The following is a 27,943-nucleotide window of genomic DNA, read 5'->3' as shown; positions in this document are numbered from 1 at the left end:
CCACGAGCGCAGAATGCAGCTGCGCACTTACTTACGGGAGTTTCTCTCATGCAGCGTATTAAACCAGTGTTTCATACACTGCACTGGCCTCCAGTTTGGGTCTAGGTTCAATAGAAGGTGCTCACTTTGATCCATAAACGTTCTAGATGCGTTGGATCCTGGTTACCTTAGAGACCATCTCTCTATGCCTCATCCAAACAGATAAGAGCAGCCAGGGCAGTGTCACTGAAAGTTCCCAGATTGTGAGATGATGCCAGAAGATATTAAGTGTGGGAGGGTCCCACAGCTCTGGCATTTATTTCTCTAATTGGTCTGACAGAGCACAAGTGTATTGATCTTCAGGCCACCTTGCAATTTATTCTCTGATGCAATCTATTCTTTGAGGCCAAACTCGAGTGGTGGAATGGGAGTTGTTGTAAATTGGGCAGCTCTTCTGAATTGAGATTGTTCATTTAGCTTGTCTTCATTTTTTGTTTTTTGTACATAAATCCAGGGATCAGCTTGGGTGCATTTTATACACTGAAACAAGTGAATAAATAAATACAATTAACCACTGATTTGTGGGAAGCAGCTTGGACAGATAATACACGACTGCCTGTTTTGTCCAGTGTCCTGTTAGGAACAGGCAGCATGTGGATGTGGCCCTGGATCAGTTAAGGAAATATCTCTCATAAATTGGGACGACAGAGGCCAGTTGTCTAAAAACATAATGAAATTGGGCTTAAGTTTGATGGCACGCTTCAAAGATATCAGTGATCAAACGATTGAGGGTGCTGGTGATGAGATGCAAAAAGGGAGGCGGAGGAAGGCAGTAAGAGGCAATCAGAAAGCAGCTCCAGAGCTGGGAAGCAGGGACTGATGCATATACAGAGGTATAAACCAGGCTACTTAGCTGGAGGTACATGGAATTGGAGAAGGGTTGAAACAAATAGCGGGATGTGTTTGCACGCACTAGAAAGCAAACAGCATGTGGGGAAATGAGGAACGATAAAACATGCAGAAAGACAATATTAGGAATGCAGCAAGAAAATCCCTGGGTAATGGAGCCTGTTGTTTGTAATATAAATTTAAATGCGGTGTACAGCGGCAGGCCAGTCTTAAATGATCAGACTGTCATCCTGTGGCTGGTGGGCAAGAACTGCGAAGTGAAGTCGAATTCATATTTGGAATATGTTGATTTTGTGTGTTTTATTTTAGCACATGTTTTCTCTTCCTTTTTTGAGAGGGAGGGGTGTGGTTTCCCCCGGTTTTGTGCCAATAGAAAGTGGCATGTTGAGAGCTCTGGGGAGTGAAGTATGTAGTGCAGCATTAGTAATAGCAGCGCAAGCTTCCCTCATCCTGCCCCCTGCTGATGATGTTCCTCTAGCTTCACCTGGAGGCACTCTGCTGGGAGAGGGTAGCTGCAACTCAAATGGGCCAGCAAGGGGGCTTGTTAGTACCAGTTCCAGTACTGCCAATGCTGAGCATTCAAAAATCGTGAGACTGGCTTAAACATTGTGAGATTTTTATATAATCTAATCTAATCTTTTTTTCATTTGCAGTCAGGTTTCTGAGCATTCAAGGTGCACTTGGGTCATGTTTCAATCTTTTCTCTGCAACCAAGAGGGGTAGAAACTTACCTTTTTTAAAATGTAAGCTGAGATTCTCACATATTCGTATGACTCTAGGAGATGGGGCTTTAAGAAAAACACCAAAATATCATGAGAGTTGAGATAAAATCACGGGAGTTGGCAACACTGCAATTAGGATGGTAGCTTTTGTGATGCATGGACCTATCACACAGCAGCTAGACTGAAAACCAGCAATTCATGTTACCTAAGCCCTGTAATAGCCATCAGAGGACTATGCCTCTTTTGTTCACACCAACCTTGCATTGATTTGGAACTGATGACTTAACAGATGTAAGGCTCCAGAATCCATCAACTGTACTTAATCCTCCTTTCTATATAATGATGATTTACTTTGCACTTACAGTGTACAGCACCTTATGTACAAAATTTCCAAGTACTTTATAAAGCTGTATTTAATGGAGGTGAGTAAGTACATTTATCCCCATCTTAGCGCAGAGGCAATGGGGCAAATGAGACAGAGAGATAAGTACGCCTTGCCCAAGGTTGCATGTCAAGACAATGGCAGCACCAAAGTGAGAACCGAGGAGTCCTGACTCCCCAGTTTCATGTTCCTGGTGGTGTAATATACTTCCTGTCCTATAATACTTAGCAGTGATGAAGCACTGTGCAAACATTAACTAATTAGTCCTCAGCACATCCCTCTGAAGTAAATAAGTATGAGGATCACTATTTTACAGATAGGGAAACCAAGGCACAGAGCAATTAAATCATCTTACCCAATGCCATACAGGGAGTCAGGACTAAGCCTAAATTGCTAAGCCCTTGCTCAGGTTTCTAGGCTACACTGTTTGTCTCTCTCTCTTTCTTTTTGTTTGTTTGTTTGTTTGTTTGTTTGTTTGTTTTACACTACAATTAAAGGAAAACTGTATGTGCTGCCAGTTGTCTAGGTGACCGCTCCAACTGTAGTGACATTTCGGAGGCAAGAAGGCTGTGCAGACTAGTGGAGAGGGCACTAGATTAGGACTCAGGACAGCTGGGTTCTTTTCCCAGCTCTGCCACTGGCTTACTGGGAGACCTTGGGCAAGTCACTTAAGCAATCTGTGCCTCTCTTTCCTCACTTGTAAAATGGGGATGATTATACTTGCCTCTTTTTTGTAAAGTGCTTAGAGATCTATGGATGAAAAGAACTAGATAACAGCTAGTTGGCGGTATTATTCAGAACGTCTCATTTCCCCTTCCGATGTGATGCCACATCACTGTGTAAAATGCAATAGCATAAACATATGTGAGATGGTCATCAGCTTTAAGAATAAGTTATTCAGGTGTTTGAAATATAGGAGATGAGAGTTCCTCTAGAAAGCCAGGGGAGTCTTGTTATTAGGGTAGTACCTAAGAATCAGAAAGTGGAACTGACTATAAACAAAAGATGATATTCACCAGTCTAGTTTCTTCATCTAAACTGAGTGAAAGGCAAATACATAAATATATAAACTGTATTAGTGGTAAAAAGATTGTGAGTATTTAAAGGTTTTTTTCAGGATGAACAAAGACTTGAGAAGCCTTTGGTCCACTGATGGGGTACAGGGCTGAGAGTCAGGAGACTTGTGTTCTATTCTCAGCTCTCCCACTGATATATTGTGTGACCTTGAACAAGTAATTATTTAGGACACACTTCTAGACATGTCTGCTAATTTTTGGTGCCTCGGTTCTTGGGTGCTCATGGTGAGACACTTAAGTGTCTCACGTTTAGTATTCAAAAACCTAAGGCAAATACTTTTGAAAATGTTGCCCTTAACCTCCCTGTGGCTTGTTTTTCCCATCACTAGAATGGGGATAATAATACTGACCTGTCTTTCTAAGGTTTTTTGAGAGCCATGGATAAAACGAAGCTATAGAAAGTGAGAAAACTCCTCTAACGTATGGTTTATTTTTCTTACAGTGCCTATTTAAAACTTTTTTTTATACATTAGCAAAGGAAAACTGTAATGCCGTTTGTGGAAAAGAACAAATACAGCCTTTGAGAAACTCTGTTGGCGTTCCCCACAGGGGTTAACCATGGGTTAAGAAAAAATAGCAAACACAGATATCAGAAAGGACCCCAATCTTAATAATCTTCTCCTTCTTTGAAGTGGCTTGGAAATCGCAGTACATAGAGCCATTTACATGAATTAGTGCAAGCCTATGATAAAGGGCCACCTGTGGAGTTGCTGTTCCTGCTCAGAACAACAGGGAATTAGGGCTCAAATGATGAGAGCAGGCTCTGAATTGGCTACAAGGGAGGAAAAAAGGTCTGGCTGATGAGTAATCACGTCACCCTGTGGGGGATGTTTCTGAGGGATCGTTTGATGCCTTTGCTATTTATTTATCTGTGTAAGTGAATAAGGGCCACAGTGGCCACTTTTCTACTGTGCTGGTGAAGCAAGATCCAAGATAGCTATAAAGAACCAAATAAATAAATGAAATGGATAAATTATAGTAAAAAAGGGGCTCAGACGAGCTGACTCATGAGACCTCAGATATAAATCTGATGAAGATATAGTGGATGCACAGTAATACATACGAAGTAATAAACACAGGTGCCAACAACATATGCTAGGGGCATTAAATGAATAGGACAGGTGAGATCTAAGCAGTGAGAGTAACAAAGAGAATTTACCTGCAAATGGTCTGGGGACAAAATCAACTCATTTGCAGTTGACGCTATTGAAAGTGATGCTTTGTACTTCTTTCACTGGAGGATCTCTGTGCTTGTCAAATCCAGGCTCCTATATAGGATTGTCAATTTTGGTTGGATGTATTCCTGGACGTTTCATCAGATGACACAATCTTTAATTAAAGAGTAATCTTTCATTCCTGGAGACTTCAGGACAATCCTGCAGGACTGGCAACCCTACCCCTACAATATGCTTGAATGAATAGGCCTTGCTGAGGGATTCTCTGCATTAGCTGGGGGAATGGAATCCTCTGTCCCCAGGCCAGAGACTATCAGCAGCCCTACTCTGGGGCTGCTACTGCAACCATGTCTATGCTGTCCAATCAGTTTAGCAAAGGCAACCACAATGAAGACTGATCGAAAGCTTATGCTCAAATAAATTGGTTAGTCTCTAAGGTGCCACCAGCACTCCTTTTCTTGATGTGGTCAGTTCCCTGGTATCATGAACAAGTGTCTTGTAATTGGTGGACCTGATGTATATGCAAGGATCTAGAGCTGCTGCCTATCATTCATCTGCCTGTGGCATATAATAGGTTAGCCTACTGAGGACTTAAATACTTTGCTCTAATTTCAGTGGTTTAATGTGGGGGTGGTGTTGGTGGCCTGTGATTTATGGGCAGTCAGACTGGATGATCTGGTGGTCCCTTCTTGTCTTAAACTCTGAATTTCTCTTTCTTTCTCCCCCCTAACAAATGTATGTATGGACCCAGATTTTTAGAAACGGCCTCTTTCTTTGCTGGCTCTCTGCATGCCCACAAATTGCTGTCCTTGTATGTAATTTCAGCCACAAACATTACTCTCACTGGACAGCTAACCATCTCTTTGCACCCTCAAGTCAGGTAACTGGAGGCCTAAGTGCTAAGGCTTGTGCTCTCTGCTCATGGAAGGTGAAATAATGTGAGTACAGTTATCTGCAAAATCACGCCTCTTGAAACAGTCTGTTTCTGATTATCGGGGCCTTAGCGTGCCTATCATTTCCATATCTAGGTGTCACCTGTGAGGCCCAACTTGCTAGCTAGGTTTTCACTAGGGCCGTCCCTAGGCATATGCAGCATACACAGCTGCATAGGGCACCCGAAAATTTGGGGCAACCCTGGGTCTTTGTGTCCACCCAACTGCCTCTTCCTATCCCTCTTCTGACCCTTCCTGCAGGCTCCCACTACAGCTGGCTGCTGCAGCCTGGTGAGTCTTCCTCCTGAGGGGATCTAGTACTTAAAAGTGAAAAAGCCTGCCAGACCTATTAGCACAACACTGAAGCCATTTAACAGACATTTGCCAGCCCCCAGGTATTGTTTCTGAATTTACTGACAAAAACAGTTGTGCATTACTGTAATTATTTACTCAGAACATGTGAGTCTACAGGACCTTAGTTTAAAATTTGCTTTAAAAACATTTCATTAGTGTGTTTCTGAAGATTATAAAATCATAAAAAGCCTTGCATAGATTTTTAGATGCACGATCTAAGTCTTCATCTTTAGCCTTAAATGCTTGGATCTTCAGACATACAGGTTTTTAAATAAATCGTTCAGAAGACCACCCTTATCTAAAATACACATGTGAGCCCAGGCTGCTGTTGGGCATAGGGCCACCAGTTTAATAATACTGCGTAGGGCCCCATAAATTCTAAGGACGTTTTTGGTTTTCACCCACATTTTTGGCAGTGTGCTCAGCACTGCAGTCTCTGTATACATAGGACTGAATGAGTTGACTTTTAAAGCTATATGGGGAAGGGGTCCTGTCATTCAGAGGGAAACCAGTTATGGTTTGGGTTTTTTTTAAAATACCCTCTGTTGGGAGAACAGCTGATAGACGCAATATACGTGGCTTAATCATGCCATGGGGCTGAATTAACTTCATAGCTATAAATAGCATCCATGATTTAAACACTAAACCTTACAACTTGGGGAGAGAGATGGTTGAGGTTTCCTTTGACTTTGAAGGTAAATATCATTCTAGCATAGTTTTTCCATCTTTTGCAGCATTAGAGAGAGAGGCAAGGTGCTGAATACAATTTTAAGCTCGTATTTCTTTTGTTCTGTCCTCTGTGTTTCCTGGAGTCAAAGTCCAGGTTCTAAGCGGTATCATTGAAGAGAATACAGGGTGTGACTATTAATTATAGTGGGGCAAAAAGAAAAGGAGGACTTGTGGCACCTTACAGACTAACAAATTTATTTGAGCATAAGCTTTCGTGAGCTACAGCTCACTTCATCGGATGCATAAGCAGTGGCTTATAGCTGATTTTTCGAAATGTTCTGAAAGTCACATGGATACTCAGAATGCCATGAAATTTGCTGTGCCTCCTTGGGTTTGGGGGTAGAGTCTAAACTTGGGGTCATACGTCTGTGCTGGACATACTTGGTGCGTGGCCGAGGCACAAACTGATGAGACTGTGGTGGGCGACTGAGTGGGCATGCTCCGTGCATGCATTAAGCACACAGTGCTGAGACTAGGGGGAGGAGCTGAGAATGGGCATGCTCAGTACGTAGTGCAGGTCCACAAGTGCTAACGCCCTTGGATGGGAAAGACCACCTTTTGAGCTGAATGGAGCAGCTGCAGTTGGCATTACCTTAACTTCGTATTACCTGTTTTTCAGAAGTTTTAAGTTTAGCCACTTTCAACACTCAGGAAGGGCATGAAGCTGCGCTGGGCAACCTTAACTGCAACATTAACAAACTTCCTTGGCAGTTAATATATTTAAAAGGGAAACCCAAGGGCAACATGACATTTGTCTGAATGTAAATAAACAGTGCAACAATTCAATCCTGCCACTCATTCTCACTATGCAAATACACATATGCACAAACAAAGGTAAGCCTTTGGACACAGAGAGCCTTGCTACTCTTCAGGGCAGATGCTTTCAACGCCCTAAGGGATTTGGATGCCTAATATCCATTAACATGAATTGAGCATCCAGATGCGCTAAGTGGTTTTGAAAAGTTCAGCCTAAACTTTAGTGTATAAAAGGTGGTTGAAAAAAATTCCAAAGAAACATTTTTTTGTTGTGGTTGGAATTTGCTGATTTTAGGGCTGTTGATTAATCGCAGTTAACTCATGCGATTAACTTGAAAAAATTAATCATAATTTAAAAAATTAATTGATTAATCACACTGTTAAACAATAGAATACCTATTGAAATTTATTACAAATTTTTGATATTTTTCTACATTTTCAAATATATTGATTTCAGTTGCAACACAGAATATAAAGTGTACACTGCTCACTTTATATTATTTTTATTACAAATATTTGCCCTCTAAAAATGATAAAAGAAATAGTATTTTGCAATTCACCTCAAAGAAGTACTGTAGTGCAATCTCTTTGTTGTGAAAGTGCAATTTATAAATGTAGATTTTTTTTATTACATAACTGCACCCGAAAACAAAACAATGTACAATTTTAGAGCTTACAATTCCACTCAGTCCTACTTCTTGTTCAGCCAATCGCTTAGACAAACAAGTTTGTTTACATTTGCAGGAGATAACGCTGCCTGCTTCTTGTTTACAATGTCACCTGAAAAAGAGAACAGGTGTTCCCATGGCACTTTTGTAGCCGGCATTGCAAGGTATTTATATTCCAGATGTTCTGCACATTCGTATGCCCCTTCACGCTTCAGCCATCGTTCCAGAGGACATGCTTCCATGCTGATGACACCATTAAAAAATAATGTGTTAATTAAATTTGTGACTGAACTCCTTGGGGGAGAATTGTATGTCTCCTGTTCTGTTTTACCTGCATTCTGCCATACATTTCAGTTACAGCACTCTCGGATGATGACCCAGCATGTGGTTCATTTTAAGAACATTTTCACTGCAGATTTTGACAAAACGTGAAGAAGGTACCAATGTGAGATTTCTAAAGATAGCGACAGCACTCAACCCAAGTTTTAAGAATCTGAAGTGCCTTCCAAAATCTGAGAGGGATGAGGTGTGGAGCTTGCTTTCAGAAGTCTTAAAAGAGCAACACTCTGATACAGAAATTGCAGAACGTGAACTACCAAAAAAGAAAATCAGCCTTCTGCTGGTGACATCTGACTCAGAGGCTGAAAATGAACATGTGTTTTTCTGCACTGCTTTGGATCGTTATCGAGCAGAACCCATCATCAGCGTGGACGCATGTCCTCTGGAATGGTGGTTGAACCACAAAGGGACATGTGAATCTTTAGCGCATCTGGCACATAACGCTTGCAACGCTGAGTACAACAGAGCCATGTGAATGCCTATTCTCATTTTCAGGTGACATTGTAAACAAGAAGCAGGCAGCGTTATCTCCTGCAAATGTAAACAAACTTGTTTGTCTAAGCGATTGGCTGAACAAGAAGTAGGACTGAGTGGACTTCTAGGCTCTAAAGTTTGACATTGTTTTATTTTTGAATGCTGTTATTTTTTGTGCATAATATTACATTTGTAAGTTCAACTTTCGTGATAAAGAGATTGCATTACAGTACTAGTATTAGATGAATTGAAAAATATAATTTCTTTTATTTTTATAGTGCAAATATTTATAATAAAAAATAAATCTAAAGTGAGCACTGTGCACTTTGTATTCTGTGTTGAACCTGAAATCAATATATTTGAAAATGTGGAAAACATCAAAAAATATTTAAATAAATGGCATTCTATTATTAATCATTTTTTAAAATCATGCCATTAATCATTATTAATTTTTTAATCACTTGACAGCCCTAGCTGATTTGTCAGAAATCAAAATTTGTCATGGTGATGGTTCAATTTTGATTCTATTCCCATGGAAACCAGACAGAGGTCCAATGAAACCTGTCTGCGAAGCAGGTTTCCTCTCAGCTCACCGGCATGGCTTCTCAGCAGCCCTCCTGCTGAACTGCCTCGGCGTTGGAGGGCTCTGGGACAGCTAGCCATGTTCGCTTCCCTGGAGCCAATGCTCCGATGCCTTTCATAGAGAATTTAGAAATAATTGGTTTTCATTCCGAATCGTAGCAAAACAAAACTTTGAGCTGTTGAAATCCTCCACTAAATTGTATGTTACCTGTCTCCGCACTGTCCTGTCACCACACACACACACACCCCTAGAAATGAGGGAGGCTTCCAGTGTGCTGGTGTTTGAACTGAACCAAACGGTATCTTGTGCAGTGCCAGTCAGTATTGCGGCTGTTTTTTCAAGCGTTGTCCACTTTCATCATTCACAGGTGAAGTGCACTTGGTTTGTATTCGTATTTGAAATGCGATGAGGCGCCTCACTGGAAAGAGTTAACTGTGCCGGCCCATTAATAAATGGATTCGTTCTTTTAAGGTGTATGGAACGTGCTGTGGTAGATGGAGAGAATGTGATGTCTTAATAGACTGGGAGACACAGGAGGCTGAAACCATTTGTCTGCATTAAAACTGTGCAGCTCCCCTGCCAGAGACTATCAGTGTTATACTCCTACCTTCCAGTAGAAAAGCTACTATCGGATCACAGCTTCCCCCGCTGAAACCCTGCGGCAACGAGGACGTTGTGGTGTGTAAAATAATGTATGTTCCACCAAGCTGATAGCCTAGTGCTTTAGGACTGTCTAGCTGTATCTGAATTACATCTGACCCATCCCTACAACAAACCGCATGATGATATTAGCTTTTTGAATGTATTGCACTGGTTTTGGTGGTGGTGGTAGAAATGGGGTGAGTTTAGAGCATATAAAACCCAGTGATCATAGCTAGGGACAGGGATGGAGCAGGCAAGTGCTATAAAAGCTTCATAGAGATACTCACAACATACACAAAGCTCTGTCAAGTATTTGGCTGAGAGAGACCAGAATCTTACTGTTACCCATGCTTAAGAATTTGTTGGGTTCTTATGGACTCAAACCAAGCTCCCCAGATCTGAACGCCCCTGAACTTGGCAGCTGACCCTTATCTTTGTGCTGGATTGAACCAGAACCCCTGCTCTAAACACCAGACTTTGCCAAAGTTCATACCTGGTTCTGAACTTAATGACTCGGTTCTATTGCCAGTAAACCCATTTTAGGTCCTGATAATAACTGTCACAGAAACTGTCCTACATTTCAAACCACCTCATGAACTAACTTTATTATTCTGCGTGCACCTCCCTATACTCTGCCCAGATTGATCATTGCATCCCCAGATGCTTCCAGTCCTGATGCCTGCACTCAGGCAGAATCCCAAATGTCTTCAGCTGTGGCCGTAGTAACTAAAGTAGTTCACTGTGGGACAGTTTCAGGAAGATGGGAACAAGAGAACAAAATTTGAATGAAGCAAATGGCATGAATGAGTCTCATGACAGTGTGGGCAGCTATAAAGTTTTATTGTCACGAGTATCCTGTGGCTACATTATTCATGAGCAAGTCATGCAGGTGACACTATAAATTTTGCAGTCACCCCCATGCACCACCAGGCAGTTTAACCTTATTTATTTCTCTTCTTTTAATAGGTTTTTGTGAGGTGTCCAAACCCTTCCTGCTTTTTTTTAATTTCTATTTGACACATTTCAGTTACTATGGAAACATCAGTCACATTGGTAAGGGCAGAGCCTAGCAGTGACTGCCACAAGTGCATGAACATATTTTTTCCATGATTTGCAGATTAATCAGAGGTTGGAGAAATAATGAAGTTCATGCAATTAATGCTATTAGTTGTTTTGTATTATACTAGCTTGTTGAAGACCCAACTAAAATCAAAGCTCCATTGTGCTGCATATAAACACAGTAAGAGACGGCCCCTGTCCCAATGAGCTTATAGTCTAAATAAGCAAGGGTGACAAAGGGTGGGAGAAAGGAACTATTATCTCCATTTTACATCTGGGGAACTGAGCCACATAAATATTAAGACCCCAATGCTTGCTTACATGCTTAACGTTAAGTGCATGAGACATCCCTTTGAAGTCCGTAAAACTACCGACAGACTTAAAGTAAAGCATGTGTTTAAGTATTTGCAGGATTGGGGCCTAAGTGACTTGCCATGGTCACATGCATATTCTGTGGCAGTGCCAGGAACTAACCAAGATTTGTGTCCAGTTCTTGTTCTTAATCACAAGACCTCCTCTCCCACATGAAAAAGTGGTCATGTTCTTGGCATAGCGGCATAGTCACAGAGTTTAGGGCCAGAAGGGCCAACCAGGTCATGGAGTCTGACCTCCTGCATATCATAGGCCACCAGCACCCGTGCACTAAACCCAACAACCAAAATTAGATCAAAGTATTCCAGCCCAAAGGAGGCTCAACTATTATGTGCCATAGGAAGAGAATAGGAAGGACCGAGGTGCCTGAGGCCTCAGCAATGGTAGGAGAATGTCCATATATCTAGACAAGATCCATAGAGACAGGGGTGGGTGGGGTGTATGTGTGTGTAATGCACGTGTGTATATATATTATTCTGTCGTAAATAAACCTGAGGACTAAACTTATACAAACACAGGGCTTCATTTTCCTAAGTGTTGGGTATTTTGTTGGAAATCTAGTTAATTAGAATAGTAGATTTTAAAGCCAGAAGAGACCATCATAATCATTTAGTCTGACCTCATGTACAATACAGACTAAAGAACCTTACTCCATAATATCAGCATCAAATACATAACTTCTGTTTTGAGCTATAGCATCTCTTTTAGAAAAAAACATCCAGTCTTGACTGCAAGTGATGGAGAATCCTCCATATCTCGAGGTAAATTGTTCTAATGGTTAATTTACCCTCTTTGTTAAAAATTTGCACTTTATTGGTAGACTGAACTTGTCTGGCTTCAGCTTCCAACTTTTGTATCTTTTTATGCCTTTGTCTGCTAGATTAAAGAGCACTATCAGAAAACTTTTTCTATGTTGGTACTTATAGACTATGTTGAAGTCCCCTCTTAACCTTTTCTTTGACAAACTAAATAGATTGAGCTTCTTTCAACTCTCAGTGTAAGGCAGGTTTTCCAGACTCTTATGTCATTCTTGTTAAGAGTTTAGAGAAAAGCTACATCTTGTTTGAAGTACGGACACCAGAACTGGACAAAGTATTCTGGTTATAGTCCCAGTAATGCTGTATAAGGAGGTAACACCAACTCTTACTCCTACTTATAGGTCCAAAAATTGCTTTTACTCTCTTAGTTACCACATCGCACTGGGAACTCAGTTATCTACCATGACCCCTATGTCCTCTGAGAGTCTCTGCTTCCTAGGACACAGAATTATTAGTATACATAAGGGCTAGATTGTGCCTTTAAGACATAGGCCTATGGTCTGGGGGCATGGGGAATTGCACACACTGCAGTGGGAGCTCTCAGAGGCATTGTGCCTGACTCAGACACCATTTCTGTGAAGAGACTAGAGGAGCACAAGCCGGAGTGGTATCTGCTGCATGCTTTAACGAGGTACAGACCACACTTCCCCCAACACACACATACCAGATGGGGCCAGCTGTGCTGTCCGGTGCAGAGGGAGGGCAGAACCATGACCACATCCTTAGTGGCACCGGCCTCCCCAAACAGCAGTGCAAGCCTCCAGAAGTCCTTGTGCTTTTTGAACACAATAGTTAGGACTGAGTTTGGCTCCTGCACAGGTATCTGGGGCTCCTGTCAGCTCCCTTCCCACCCTTGTGCACCCACACAAGCTGCAGACATCTGGCACTCAGTCATTACGTAATGAATAACTCATGTGCCAGATTTCCCTTCTCCCCCCCCGCCGGCCTTTTTTTCCCCCAAAGTATTCTGGAGCGGCTTGTGTAATTCTCGGATTTATTCATTATTTTGAAGTATTTTGCAATAGGATTTGTGTGCCCGTATATGAACCATTCTAGAGTGGTGTAAAGGAGCCGAGGATCTGGCCCATTGTGTCTGAAGCAAGCAAATGCCTCCATGAGCACTGGGGGAATCTAGCAAGTGGCAGCATCCTCTACACCACGGGTTCTCAAACTGGGGGTCATGAGCCCTCAGGGGTTTGCAAAGTTATGAGGTGGGGGGTTGTGAGAAGTCAGCCTCCAGCCGTAAACCCTGCTTCGCCTCCAGCATTTGTAATAGTGTTAAATATAAAAAAGTGTTTTTAATTTTATTAATTTTATTTATTTGCACTCATAGGTTTGCTGTGTGGAAGGGGTCACCAATAAAAAAGTTTGAGAACAACTGCTCTGCACCCTTTGACAGGGTCCCACCCATCCTGCATCATACGATGTTCCTCTCACCACTGCTAGTGCCAGATTTCCTCAGGCCTTGCACTGTGGGGTGGAATTTTCTAAAGGGTTTAGCATTGCCCTAACTGTGCTCCCATTGAAGTCAATGGGAACGGAGTATGATGTTCTAAAGTGCAATCCAGACTGGTGAGGGGCTGTGTCACTCCTGTCCTGCAACCTATGGTGCCTCACCTTGCTTCACAGCTGTAGTTCCCACTCTAGGCTCATTGAAAACAGCCAAACAGCATGCAGTTCGCACTTAAGCATCTGTGTATAGCCACAGGTTTGGTCCAGCAACTCTGACCCTACCAGCCTGTCAGCAAACACCAGCCACACTCTGGCTTCCAGCAGCCTTGGTTACTACCTGCACACTCCCCCAACACACTCCCAGTCCCAGATTTTCCCCCCCAAAACATGTCTTGGACAGTCCAGATCTATTAGGTCTGTTGCTCCTCTAAAGGGATCAATATTCAACAGTCTGTTACCTTAAATGGAGTTACTTTCAAACAATTCACAATACTGTATTAGTTTAAATTAAAGAATAAAACAAGTTTATTTAACTACAAAGAGAGCTTTTAGGTACTTACAGGTATAAGGCTTTAAAGTCAGAAATGGTTCCAAGAGAAATAAAGATAAAACACTTTCTACACTTTAAAAAACTAGACTTGGTTCACGGTGAAATTCTTACCACAGATTCCCGGTAACATTGCTGACCACATTTCAGATCCGGATCTGATCCCAAAGTCCAGAGTCTGTTTTATTTGTTGTCTTAGGTGGAAAAGAGAGAGATGGACAGGAACACATAACTCCGCATTTTCCCCCCTCACTTTTATAGTTGTCACCTTTTGAAATGCATTTTCTTGAGGGTTACCCCTAGTTAAAGTTCATTCAAACAGTAAAGAAGGCATCATGGTGTCTGGTAGTGAAAGAGTTTTTCTTCTCACCTCTGTTTTCTGAAATGCAGATTTCCCTTGTCTCCTCTCTTCCCCTCTCGCTGTCTGAGGACCCTGTTTACAACTTACATTTAAACTGAGGAAAACACACATTCCTTTGTTTAGGCAGACCTGTTTTAACAACTTTTTCCTAGGCAGGGCTGCATGTTTTTGAACATGTGCTAATAACATCACATAGGGGGACTTCATAACTAAATGGTGCTGCATACATTTCATCATGATATTATTGACCAGCTAGTTAGTTATTTTTCAAATGATACCTCAGAAGGTATATTTTGTACAAAGGTTATGCCCATGGCACATGGAGTGTGAATATAGGGGTATTTTTGGTCACACACAGCTAAACCAATACCAAAACTATATTGAAAATCCCATCCCCACATCACAAAGACAGAGATTACACCTGCCGAGCAGAGCTGAAAGAGGGTGAAGGGGTGGTTCCTTGCATCCTCCCTTTCCCTCTAGCCCTGTCACTGCAAAGAGCTAGGCCCAATCTTGCCCTCAGACTCCTTAACCCTTGGGACCTAGAGTACTAGCAAGTAGCAGACTGGAACTTGCTGTCCCTCCATCTCTCTTTTTACATGTACACAACAGTCACAGCTATGAATAGACAGTTACCTTGTAATGAACTGGTACCACTGTATGCAAAGGTTTTTGGAATTTCTATGCAAGACTCAATGCATATAGAATTAACAAGTGCCTTGGAGACAGTCCTAAAATGAGATGCCACATCTAAAGAGTTGTCTTTATAAGGGGATTTTGAATACAAAATACCAGGGTTTATGCCTTGTGCTCACATTAATTCATACCGAATTTAGTAAGAGTACTAAAGAGGTTATTTTTCATCCTGTACTAAGACAGGAACTTTGCCAGATTTACAGACTTGCAGTCGAGGCTGCCCCTTTGGCTGGCTGATAGATATGTATTACATGTAAATCAGCTGAGGGAGATATCCCCTTCTGGTTGTTGCTGGATGTGAGTGGAGCTGGGGGTCATAGGAGATCTGGGCTCTGCACCTTTTGGATAAACAAACAGGCTTGAGTAAAATAAGAACCAGGCCAAATTTTGCCCAAAGCCTAAACTGACACCTCCAATATATAGATTAGATTAGATTTTGGGATTCCACGTCCAGTAACATAAATTCAATCAATCTAATGTTACTGGAAGTGGAATCCCAAAATCTATATATAGTGTGGGAGGGTCAATGTAGGTTTTAAAGTTTGGGGCAGGGCGGCCAGATTCGGGGACCAAGGGGCCATACCTCCCCTTTTTACTGGCCACAAGGGCGAGCGAGCGGGGGGCGGGGGCGAAAGGAGAAGGGAGTGTGGGGGTCTTAAGGAGAAAGGGTGGCGTGGGTGAGGGGGCAGGGCCATGGTTTGAGCACTTGTGGCCCTCCCACTTTTAGGGGCCTTCTGCTGCTCCTGATTTGGGGTGGTTCTTTGTCTACCTAAGCCCATTTACTACCAGAAGTGGAATCACCATATCTCATGAAGAAGGCAGTTCTCATTGTTATATCCATTCCGCTTGAAACCAGGAAGTACCAAGGGCATCATGAGAGAGCCTAGACATTGGGAGATTTTCGGATAAGCTTTGGATACATACTGTTCATACTTCTGAATTTTCATCCAAACGATGGGCTGGAAGTCTCCATTCCTCCTGCAGGAAAAATCTAAGGGGGAGTGGGGGAAGGAACTGCACTGGGAATCCCACAAAGTTCTCTCCTTGAGGAGCCTCATCCATACCTTAACTGACTAATTTTCTAGGCTCGTACAGAGCCTGGATAAAAAATCCTGCATATACCATGGATTCCTAGGGCTCTGCAGGGAACAAATGCATGTGTCCTGAAGCCCTACAAGCTTATTGCTGGGCCTTGCTGTTGCAAGAGCAGTCTAAACTCCATTAGCCAGCACACAACTGAATGAATGCCAATGCACTGGGCTCCAGCTTAGTGGATTATCACTAAGAGCCCAATCTGGCACTATCATTGATGAGTACTCACTGTTCTCACACAAGCAGCTTCACTGAAGTCTGAGACTATTCGTACAGGTAAGGTACCATTCAGTAAAAATGATGTAAATGGGCCCTAAGGTAGAGCATCACAAGGAGGTCTATGGTACCAAAATACTAGTGCTGGTGATATATCACAATGGCTGGGACTTTCTACTGAAAATAACTAGCACAGTAATATTTCCAAATAGTATACTACAGTCAGAATGACAGCTGCCATGATATGCCACTCCTGCGAAAGATGCTATTGATCCTTCTGCTGGTAAAAGCATTTGCGTTCTCTCTCTCTCTCTCTCTCTCTCTCAAACACATAGACACACAGCAGATGAGCTGTCAAATCTTCCACAGATGGTTTCCCCATTGGGGTTTGCATTGCCATTTAGAAGCTCCTGTTTCACAGCCTCCTCTCTGTGTATGGATGCCTGTTTTCCGTAATTAATTTCTGTTCCTGCCCTGTTTTTGCAAACCCTTTTCGCTCCGATGCTCACAGTCGACGATCTCCCAAAATTGCTATGATATTTAACAGCATCCAAAAAAGAAAAAGGAAAAAAGGCAGGTAGGTGACTGGGACACTTAAAGGAGACATTGCTCCTAAGCCCTGGTCTACACTTTAGGTCGAATTTAGCAGCTTTAAATCGATGTAAACCTGCACCTGTCCACACGATGAAGCCCTTTATTTCGACTTAAAGGGCTCTTAAAATCTATTTCCTTACTCCACCCCTGACAAGTGGATTAGCGCTTAAATCGGCCTTGCCGGGTCGAATTTGGGGTACTGTGGACGCAGTTCGACGGTATTGGCCTCCGGGAGCTATCCCAGAGTGCTCCATTGTGACTGCTCTGGACGGCACTCTCAACTCAGATGCACGATTGTTTGCCGTTGCTCTGACGCAGGGAGGGGCAACTGACGACACGGCTTACAGGGTTGGCTTACAGGGAGCTAAAATCAACAAAGGGGGTGGCTTTACATCAAGGAGTATTTCAGGCAGGACTTCACGGAGGATTCCAATAAGAAATGGTGCACCTAAGTTATTGTTCTTATTGGAACAAGGAGGTTAGTCTGGCCTCTGATTGATACATGGCTAGATTTACCTCGCTGCACCTTTTCTGTGAGTGACTGCAGTGTGACCTAGAGGAATGAGTCCCCTAGACGGGGGGCGGGGAGGGGTTTGCAAATGAGTACAAAACAAATCTGGTCTATTTCTTGTTTTGATCCACTCCATCTATCTTTTACATCTTTGGCTGGCAGCAGACGGTGCAGAAGGACTGCATGCCATCCTCATCTCTTGCCTGCCCGGCAGAAGATGATACAATAGGACTGCTAGCAATCCGTATCGCCTCCCTGCTCACCATAAGATGGTTCAATAGGACTGACTGCAGGACTAAAGAGAATGACTTGATCAAGTCACTCCAAATTTAGTCCCTGCGCCCGTGTCTGCCCAGGCGCTCCTGATCGACCTCACACAGGTGACCAGGAGCACCTCGGACATGACGATGACAGCTACCAGTCCTATTGGACCGTCTGCTGCCACAAGGCAATGGGTTGCTGCTGCTGTGTAGCAATGCAGTACCGCGTCTGCCAGCACCCAGGAGACATACGGTGACAGTGAGCTGAGCGGGCTCCATGCTTGCCGTGGTATGGCGTCTGCACAGGTAACTCAGGAAAAAAGGCGCAAAACGATTGTCTGCCCTTGCTTTCATGGAGGGAGGGAGGGAACGGGGGCCTGACGATATGTACCCAGAACCACTCGCGACAATGTTTTAGCCCCATCAGGCATTGGGATCTCAACCCAGAATTCCAATGGGCAGCGGAGACTGCGGGAACTGTGGGATAGCTACCCACAGTGCAACGCTCCGGAAGTCGACTCTAGCCTCGGTACTGAGGAAGCACTCCACCGAGTTAATGCACTTAATGCACTTAGAGCATTTTCTGTGGGGACACACACACTCGAATATATAAAACCGATTTCTAAAAAACCGACTTCTATAAATTTGACCTAATTTCATAGTGTAGACATACCCTAAGTGTGCATTTATATTCCCAAATATATGTTTGGGGATTGGAGATGTGGGGGAAGAGAGAAGCTGGGGAAGGGCTTATTAGTAATTAACTGTATTGATCTTTCCCCAAAATTGTTTTTAAGCTGCTTTTTGTTTGTTGTTTCAGCTGGTAGGAAGATATACAAAAGTAAGGCCTCACAGCATGATTATAATTAAGATTCAAAAAGCCCATTAAGAAAAGGAGTAATTGTGGCACTTTAGAGACTAACCAATTTATTTGAGCATAAGCTTTCGTGAGCTACAGCTCACTTCATCGGATGTTGCACGAAAGCTTATGCTCAAATAAATTGGTTAGTCTCTAAAGTGCCACAAGTACTCCTTTTCTTTTTGCGAATACAGACTAACACGGCTGCTACTCTGAAAAAAGCCCATTGTCTGTAGAAAACTAGCAATTGATGATAATATTAAGGATATTTAAAGAGCTTTGTGAACTATGCCATAGATTTGCGTCAATAATAAACTTGCTAAGTATTAACAAACATCTTTTAACCATTAGTTCCTTGTTTAATATATAAGGCAAAATGACACTACTTGAGTCCTTTTTAAAAAAAAACAAACCCTCGGTCATATTTGTTTGTAGAGCTCAGCAGTTACTGATGCTTCAATCCTTCCCCCCCTATAAAATAATATTACATAAATGCTAATATCCCAACATTGCTGATCAACCCCGTCATTAAAGAAAAAAATCCCAATGCCCCCCTTCCCCACCCCTCAAGAAAAATTCCCTACGGTGTACAGCTCAGCATGTGGGATACTTTACAGTTATATAGCTCCTTTCTTTCTCTACTGATTTACATACTGTATTAGGGAGTATACCAGAAATATTTTTCCTACTAGTGAAATGCAACCACTTCTGGGCAGAGTACAACATCGGTGCACATGAACACTGTATTACAATTTAGGGCAGAAGAATCTGTACCCAGCTGAAGCTGCAGGAACAACTTAAGGAGGAACTCCGGTATTCAGATACCATGGTGATGAGAGTGGAGTAAAATCTGCATAGATACAGGACAGTCAGAATGTACTTAACCCAGTTAATAATTTGGCAACACCGCCCAGTGCTCTCACACCCAAGTGGTCAGGATTTGAGTAATGTTATACAAATGATGAAAGCAGCCCTACAATAACAAATGGCTCTGGGACCTAATTCTCATTGACTGTAATGCAAGCAGGAGCTGTTTCTCAGAGCAAGAACTGGAAAACATTCATCGATGTGACAGGCTTTGGTTCCAGTGCCAGAGGATTATTAACCAACCTGGCTCTCTTCTTTGCATTATGATATAATAGGTGGACAATGGTCTTTTCAACTATGGGATGAAGTATATATAAATGGATAGTTAGCTGTATTTATTGAAAAGTGTTCCTGGTGTCAGATGGTTTCTCAGGGGTGAATGGCATCCCAATGCTAATCACTACAGCTCTTTGTGGGGTGCTGTGTGAAATCACTGTGTATGCAGTGGTAACATCTCTCCAAGCCATTTTTAGACCCAGATGATTTATTTACTACCTACAAATATGCAGGGTCAGAATTATTCTAGGTAAATGTTTCAGAGAGGACTCTTCTCTCAGTGGTTAAAGCTTGTTTACTACTTTCTTCAAAGCAGACAATGTAACACAGGGCTTGATGTTACTCAGTATAAAAGATGATGAGCTGCAGGGGTGGTGATAAATATTTCAATCACTTACCAAAAGCAAACCTCTGAGATGTCTCCTCATTAAATCAGATGAAGCCACCTTAGAAACGTGAGTCTGTAAAAGGAACCAATATAGCATGAGTGTCTTCTTTCTTATTCTATAAGGTTTCCTTTTCAAAGGATGCTACTAAAGGGCACTGAAAGCATGAGGCATCTGTGTGATCAGGAAGGGGTGCTACATGCCCCTAGGGTCACAAATAGTGGTGTGAGATTATGTAGTAGAGGTGGTGAAGGTCAAATGGAGGTGAACTCCTCTCCTTAGTGATTTAGGGCTGTCTTGTGCTTTTAGGCATAGCCCTCAGCAGGGGACAGGGAGGACACTTTACCTCCCTAGAAGTTAACCCTGGGTGACTTCATAGTTTATGGACACCTCTCATAGAAACAGTTCCCTCCCATCTTCCCCCTTGTCTCTGGGGCAGAGGGAGGACTGCTCATTCCTTATCCCTCCCTGCCTATGGGGTGAGGGGGCAATGTGGAAAGTAAGCAGGCATATATCCTGTGCACCCAGACCCAAGAGTCAGATAGCCCATGCAGGGACCTGGGGGTGTTTTTACTTCCCTGCAGAGGCATGTGGTTCCAGGCACAATCTAGCCCTCTGAATCGATCTCTAAGTGTTTTGTTTGTTCTTTGAATTAATGCTCCTAGCAGATCAAGATGGCAAGATATGTTTGCACTTGAGATTTGAGAAACAGATGGAAGCGATGAGGCAGGGAGATACAAGAAGGATGTTAGGGACAACAGAAGATGCAGGGGAGCACGTACTGACAACAACAGACTGAAGGGATAGAAAGGAAGATGGTTCTAGAATATGAATGGGAAAAGAGGGCAGGGGACAGGAGATGAGAGAAAGAGATTAAATCTACGCTGGAAGTCGGAATGAGTCCATGTGTTTTAGAACAGAAATCACAGTTATAGCTACTGTATAATTTAGATACTCTAATAGCACTTTAAATTTCAAGGCACAGATATCTCAGATCCTGTTTTTACTTACATTGTAACCTTTGACCATGTTAATTACCAGGGCTCAGATTCCCCCAACAAGTTCTGCATGTGGAGTGGAATCTATCCATGCGGTTCTCTCATTTCCTGCATGGAAGGGCACTCATCTGCCTCCACAGCACCACTGCCCTTCTTCAAGTCCCCACAAAGACCTTTCTGTGGGTCTAGAATTTGCACGGGGAAAGGGGTGGAGACTGGCTGGCCAAGGGGGAGTGGGCAGGTCAGGGAGGATGCACATCATTCCATTCAGACCCAGTGGGCAATCCCAACCCGAGAGGGTCTGAACTGCAAGGAAGTCAGGGTAATGGGAAGTTTGCCAGGGGCCAGAGCAGCACAGATGTCCTACAGATGCCTGGGGATCTGCTACGCTGGGCTCTGCAGCCTTTTCCATGGGGGTGACCTCCTGGTGAGATGGCATGGTGAAGCTGAACTGAATTTCCATGCAGTGAGTTTTCCAGGAGACTTCCTCTCCCTGAGCTGCCTCCAGTGGGTTTAGCCATGGGAGGGGATGAACTGGCTAGACAATTACACTTTAATTATCATGTAACTGAAGGGAAAATATGTGGCTATTTTTATCCTCTAAATTGGAAATTTTGACCCTAAGTTTAACTCCACATTATTGTGCAGGGGTGTGTAATTACTCACGGGCACCTTCTGCCCTCAGAGAAGTATGCATAATTCCCACTGAAGTCACGCTGATTTTAAGTAAGAGCACTGCCCAACGATAGGCTATGTCCTCATCCAGCTACCTAATATTTAACTGTAAACCTTGTTATGTTACCATATAGCTAAAGAGCAGTGAGTTATCAAAACTCATGAGCAGACAAACCATTATGTCTGTAAATATGAATGGTCATTTTGGATAATAACTTCTATTCTACTCCGATTCAAAATGCCATCATCATAATCTGGAAAAAAAACAAGTGTCTTATAGGGGGAGAAATTGCTGCTCTAACCACAGAATTAGCACCTGTTGTTGGGAAGAGTGGATGCCTCAAAGATAGGAATAGCCATACTGGGTCAAATTAATGGTCCATCTAGCCCAGTAGTCTGTCTTCTGATAGTTACATTGTCAGATGATTAAGAGGCAATGAACAGAACAGGGCAGTTTCGAGTGATCCATCCCCTGTTGTCCAGTCCTAGCTTCTCCCACAGGACTGGGAGAAGTTGCACTTGAGCTGATTCTTTGGGGAAGATATTAGCCAAAAAGCATGAGTGAAAAAGCTGCTGACTCAACTGTAATTCTTCCTTTCTTGCAGGTACTGCTGCGTGATTTACCATGGAAAAATTGCTCTGCAGCATCCTGGTGTTTGGAATGGCAGTTGCGGTCAATGCTTGTCCCAAATACTGTGTGTGTCAGAACCTGTCGGAGTCACTGGGGACTCTGTGTCCCTCCAAGGGCCTCCTTTTTGTACCATTAGACATAGACCGAAGGACTGTTGAACTCCGACTCGGGGGTAACTTCATTGTTAACATCAACCGACAGGACTTTGCCAACATGTCTGGCCTTGTTGACCTCACTTTGTCCAGGAATACCATCAGTTACATTCAGCCCTACTCCTTCGCTGATCTAGAAAGCCTTCGGTCTTTGCATTTGGACAGCAATAGGCTGCCCAACATTGGAGAGGATATTTTGAGAGGCTTAATTAACCTTCAGCACTTGATAATAAATAACAACCAGCTGAGCAGCATCTCGGACGAAGCCTTTGAGGATTTTCTGGTGACGTTGGAAGATTTGGATCTTTCCTACAATAACCTCCAAGGTATCCCCTGGGAATCTATAAGGAAGATGGTAAACCTGCACCAGATTAGCTTAGATCATAACCTGATAGATTATATTACAGAGGGGACGTTTGCAGATCTTCAGAAATTGGCCAGATTGGATCTAACCTCTAACAGACTTCAAAAGCTCCCCCCAGATCCCATATTTGCCAGGTCCCAAATATCTCCATTAGAAGCAACTCCATTTTCTCCACCTCTGTCTCTTAGCTTTGGAGGCAACCCCCTGCATTGTAACTGTGAGCTGTTGTGGTTAAGGCGGCTTGACAGAGATGATGATATGGAAACTTGTGCTTCCCCTCCAAATCTAAAGGGAAGATACTTTTGGCATGTACGGGAAGAGGAGTTTGTTTGTGAGCCACCTCTCATTACCCAGCATACTCACAAGTTACTGGTTTTAGAAGGGCAAACTGCCACATTAAAGTGTAAAGCCATTGGGGACCCATCCCCAGTCATTCACTGGGTGGCTCCAGATGACCGACTCATTGGGAATTCTTCGAGGACAGCAGTCTACGATAATGGTACTTTAGATATCGTTATCACTACATCCAAGGATTATGGAACTTTCACGTGCATCGCAGCCAATGCTGCTGGAGAATCAACCGCGACCATTGAGCTCTCAATTGTGCAGCTTCCACACCTCAGCAACAGTACAGGCCGAGCTGCCCCACCCAAATCCAGGCTTTCTGACATCACTAGCTCCAGCAAGTCCAATCGAGGGGAGACGAAAGGTCCACCAGAAAGGGCTGTCTTGGTGTCAGAGGTGACAACTACCTCAGCTTTGGTCAAGTGGATGGTGAGCAAGTCAGCCCCCAGGGTTAAAATGTATCAGCTGCAATATAACTGCTCGGATGATGAAGTTCTAATTTACAGGTAAATGTGACTGCCAGTTTTTCCTTTGAAAATTAAGATGATGGGCATGTGGGGGGAAGGGCATTGGGTTAATAATGGATGATGTAGCCTGTCATTGTTATGTCACTGATTTGAATCTGACCCAAGATGGCGGTGACAAAAATTCCTTACTATTTGATAGGTCTGTCTGTCTAACCTATCTACCTGTATACAGTACTGATCACTATAGTATCTAGGCTCTGACTGGACCGTTTCATAGTTAATTGGCATCCATGTTGGGGGAAAAAATCACCATTGCAGTTGGCACCCTTGTTGGTACTCTTGGAAAAGAAGGCAAAAATTACTTTGCTTGGAGATTAAATTCCTTTCCCACATGGAGAGGTGCCCACCTGCCACTCCACCACCCATAACCAGGATCAGGGTTGAAGCATACTGGTATGGAGGGGAAACGGTGTGGATGAAAGCTTGTCCTGTCTATCTGCGGCCCATGTTCTACCTATTCCAAGGAATAAGAGAAAACCTCAAGGGATATCAGTTTGGCACTTTAAACCATATTGGGGCTTTATTCTCCTCTCACTTACACCAATTTTACACTCCTGTCACTGATGTCACTGCAGCTTTTTGTGTTTACACCAATGTTCATGGAAAGAAGAACCAGACCCATACCTGCAAATATGCAGGGCCTGATAAACCAACAGTGCTACTCCAGCTTTACACCAGTTTTGATTTCAGTGGCATTCCATAGGTATAAAACAGGAATAAATCGGGGAGGAAGCAAGCACATGAAAAGGAAAGATGCTGTAAATTTTAGGTGTTAAAAAAGTAGTAGGAAATGCCTTAACAAAATAGGAAAATAGTAGTGTGTTATTGTGTGTAAGATTGATGTAGTGTGTTTAGGCTAGTGATGAAAACAAATAATCCTTAGAAAGCACTCCTTTCTGCCTTGTGGCTGCAAAGACCACAATAGCAGGTGTACTGGGCTAAATTGTACCTAATGGGAAACCCTTATCAAAACACAGGGGCTGTGGTGAGGGTTGTGAATATTATGTTGGGGCACTCATAAAGTCGCAGGAGGCACTCCCCAGAAGCAAAGGGCCTTTGCTTTTAGGCTGAATCCTTACCTGCCTGCTGATAGCTACCATAATATCTGGTGAGTGCTACTTGGCCTTTTCACTCTGTTCATGCACACATCCCTCTTGCATTCATCTTTGATTTCAAGTGGCAAATGCCAATGTCTGTAGAAATAGAATTTTAAATTAACCCATGCAAGTACTTGAGCCAGATGTTCTTATGTGCTCAGCCAATCAAGGAACAGAAACATTACCATGTGATGTATCTGGCTGCTCACAACTGAGTGACACAGCTCAAAATGTGAATACTGGAAATCAAATCCATAGAGTAAAAAATGTGAAAAAATTCAAATACTGAATAAATCTGAGGAAATCACAATCTGCTCATATATTTTCTCCAAACAAAAATATGTTAAATTAATCAGATGAAGTACTAGATGGACATTATTTGCTTTGTTCTGGCTAATGTACTGTAGAACTCGTGTTCACCTTGGGTTTCACCACCAGGTGCAACTGCGTAGAGTGAAAGGGGAATAATAAACTAATTAGTGGTAGAATATTAGGTAGAGAAGAGATCAACGTATAATAGTCCTCAGGGAAAATTGGGACTAACTCTAGAGGTAAGGCCTAGTGGTGGTTAAGATCTTGATCTCCCTGGAGGTCTGAGGCAGCAGCTGTGAAAACAGTACAAACAGGTGGGCATTGTGCATGAAGATCATCTTTTAATGCAAGAGCTAGCTATGTAGACTGTCCGATGATGATTATGAAGAAAAGGCTGTCCAGAAAAAATAAAAATGATGCAGGAAATACCATCTAGTGGCTAGAGGGGAGGGGACTGGGTGATGTGGTAAGAACAGAAGGAGTGGAAGATGTCAGCAATGGCCCCTTCAGCATGGTCTGAAGGAATGAGCAGAGGCCTAGAAGTCAGAGAGTCCAGAATTCTAATAATGGCTCTGCTGCCAACTTGGTGAGTGGCTTTGGACAAGTCACTTTGCTGTTCTGTGCCTCAGTTTCCCCATCTGGAAAATGGAGACAATGATCTTTGCTTTCTGTCCGGCAAAAACACTGTGAGACCGAATTAATTGTACCTAGCACTTTTCGTCCATAGATTTCTAAGTGTTTAATAAAGAAAGGTAAGTGTCATTATCCACTCTTTAGAGATAGGAGAACTGAGGCATAGCAAGCTGAGGTGACTTGCTTGAGGTCATACAGGAGGTCAGTGCTAGAGATAGGAACCAAATGCAGGCGTCCTGAGCTTCAGTTCAGTAACCTATCCATTGGCCCATTCTGCTTCTCACAGTTAATTTGCTAATGTTAGTTAGCTCTTCTTTAATGGGTACTCATATGGGCGTAGTCATGAGCTTAGAAAACAGAATTTTTGTACAGTACTTGGATGATATAAAGTGCTGTGTAAATGCTAAACAATATTTCAGTGTTTAAATAACACAGCAAGAGGCACTTTATAGTCACCTAAGATATACAGACAGGGTTGAGATACATTGGCAGGGCTCTGAAAGGAGGACGCTTGCCCGGCTGCTGTGAATGCTATATGCATTGAGGACAAGTTTGCTGTGTTGTTCACTCAGCCCTTTTCCTGAACATTACATTCATTTTCAAACAGAAAGGGTGAGGGACTGCACCCTTCTATTGTCAGGGAAAACTACTGATTGATCTCAATGACAATTGCATACAACACTGATCACGATATGCCTTTCATCTGGCCTGTAGGTCTCCGCTGTCTTCTCAGGGTTGTTCTGCACACGTTGCAGGCTGTGCAAATGGGCTCCAATGACCTCATGAAAATATCAGGGCTCCAATGACCTCATGAAAATTAAAAGACGTGGGAAATAATGAGAAATGTTTCCCATCAACTCTTCTGACTGAATGGAGCAAAAGGTTATCAAAATCCGAATCTCCGCTCTAGATTCATTAGTGCTGGCATTATTAGGATTAATGGAAGTGGCAGCCCAGTAATCTGAACGTGCCCCTGTAATTTCTGCGCAGGGCCTGATTCTGCTCCCATTGAAATCAACAGCAAAAATCCTATTGATTTCAGTGGAAGCAGGATCAGGCCCCTGATGCACAGCTGCAGTGAACCTAAATCTAGGTCAACAGTACATTAGCTGTGTTCTACTGCCTTGGAGTAGTAAGGACAAGGTTGAGAGAATGGACTGGCATCTGTGTAAGGGTATATAGGCACAGGTGACTTGATCAGTCTTAATTTGCAATGATAATCGTGGGCATTACCTCTGGCATTTAAAGAGCGACCTGCCTTCCCTCATGTAAGATACCACATGCCACTCTTTTTGCATCACTGTGATCATTGTGCCAAATCTCCTTTGTGTCAAAGGTGTTTGTAAATAACTGTTGACACCAAAAAGTCTCCTCTTTGGCTTTGCACTCAGCTACCTGCCACCTTGCAAGTGTGGTAGTATTTAAAAAGATCCTGACACACGGGTTGTTTGTTGTAGCCCCTGCTTTCTGCTAGATTGGCAGACAGGCACCATTAACTTGTTACTCCAAGTCTGGATTCAGTGACCAATGTCTTTCCTTTTTACCTTGACTGCTCTTAGTTCCGTTGGTGTTAATTGGTGGAGTTACTCTGATATATTTTGATAAGAACAAAGCCTTCTGTCTCTCTTGCCTGGTCTCTTCTGGGTCTGCTTCACTGTTCTTGGTTTTTGTTTTCTTTTCCTCTTTCAGTTTCTGCTTTCTTTTTCCATTTAATGTTTTCCCTTGTTTGGTCCCCTTTCTCTTACAGACACCCCCATTCCCTCCTCCCGACTCTCCATTTCCCCACTCAGCTACATGCTGCTTTGGGGCCATTTATTTGTGGAGCCATGAGGCTGCCATGGGTTGTCATGGCCAGCTGGTGCCACAGGAGCAAGGAAACAAAGCTTGGCCTGGCAGGTTGCTGCCTGTGCCTGTAGCCTTGGGCTTTTTCCACACTTAAATACTGTCGGGAGCAGCACAGAAACAAGGAGGGAAGATGAGGGCTTTCAAGGAGTTACTTGCTGCGTTATGTACTGTCCCAGGACACATTTGCCGCGGAGTGTTTGCGGAGGGGAGGGAGGGCGGGGGTGGATTTGTAACCACATAGCTATTGCATAGTTCCCCTCTTCCCCTCTGGACTATTC

General features: G+C 43.1%; 1 protein-coding gene across 1 annotated transcript in view; it reads left to right on the top strand.

The window, feature by feature from the left end:
* LRFN2 (leucine rich repeat and fibronectin type III domain containing 2) overlaps positions 1 to 27,943 on the top strand; it is a 213,876-nt gene that overhangs the window by 131,965 nt on the left and 53,968 nt on the right. The window contains exon 2 of the mRNA XM_007071681.3: positions 22,365 to 23,757. Coding sequence (XP_007071743.3) covers positions 22,385 to 23,757 — 1,373 coding nt within the window. The 5' untranslated portion in view covers positions 22,365 to 22,384. The remainder of the gene's footprint in view (positions 1 to 22,364; positions 23,758 to 27,943) is intronic.

Source organism: Chelonia mydas, chromosome 3 (genome assembly GCF_015237465.2).
Source record: "Chelonia mydas isolate rCheMyd1 chromosome 3, rCheMyd1.pri.v2, whole genome shotgun sequence".
In the NCBI taxonomy this organism is placed as follows: Eukaryota; Metazoa; Chordata; order Testudines; family Cheloniidae; genus Chelonia; species Chelonia mydas.
The sequence above is the reverse complement of the archived record's forward strand: the minus strand, read 5'-3'. Positions and strand labels throughout refer to the sequence as shown.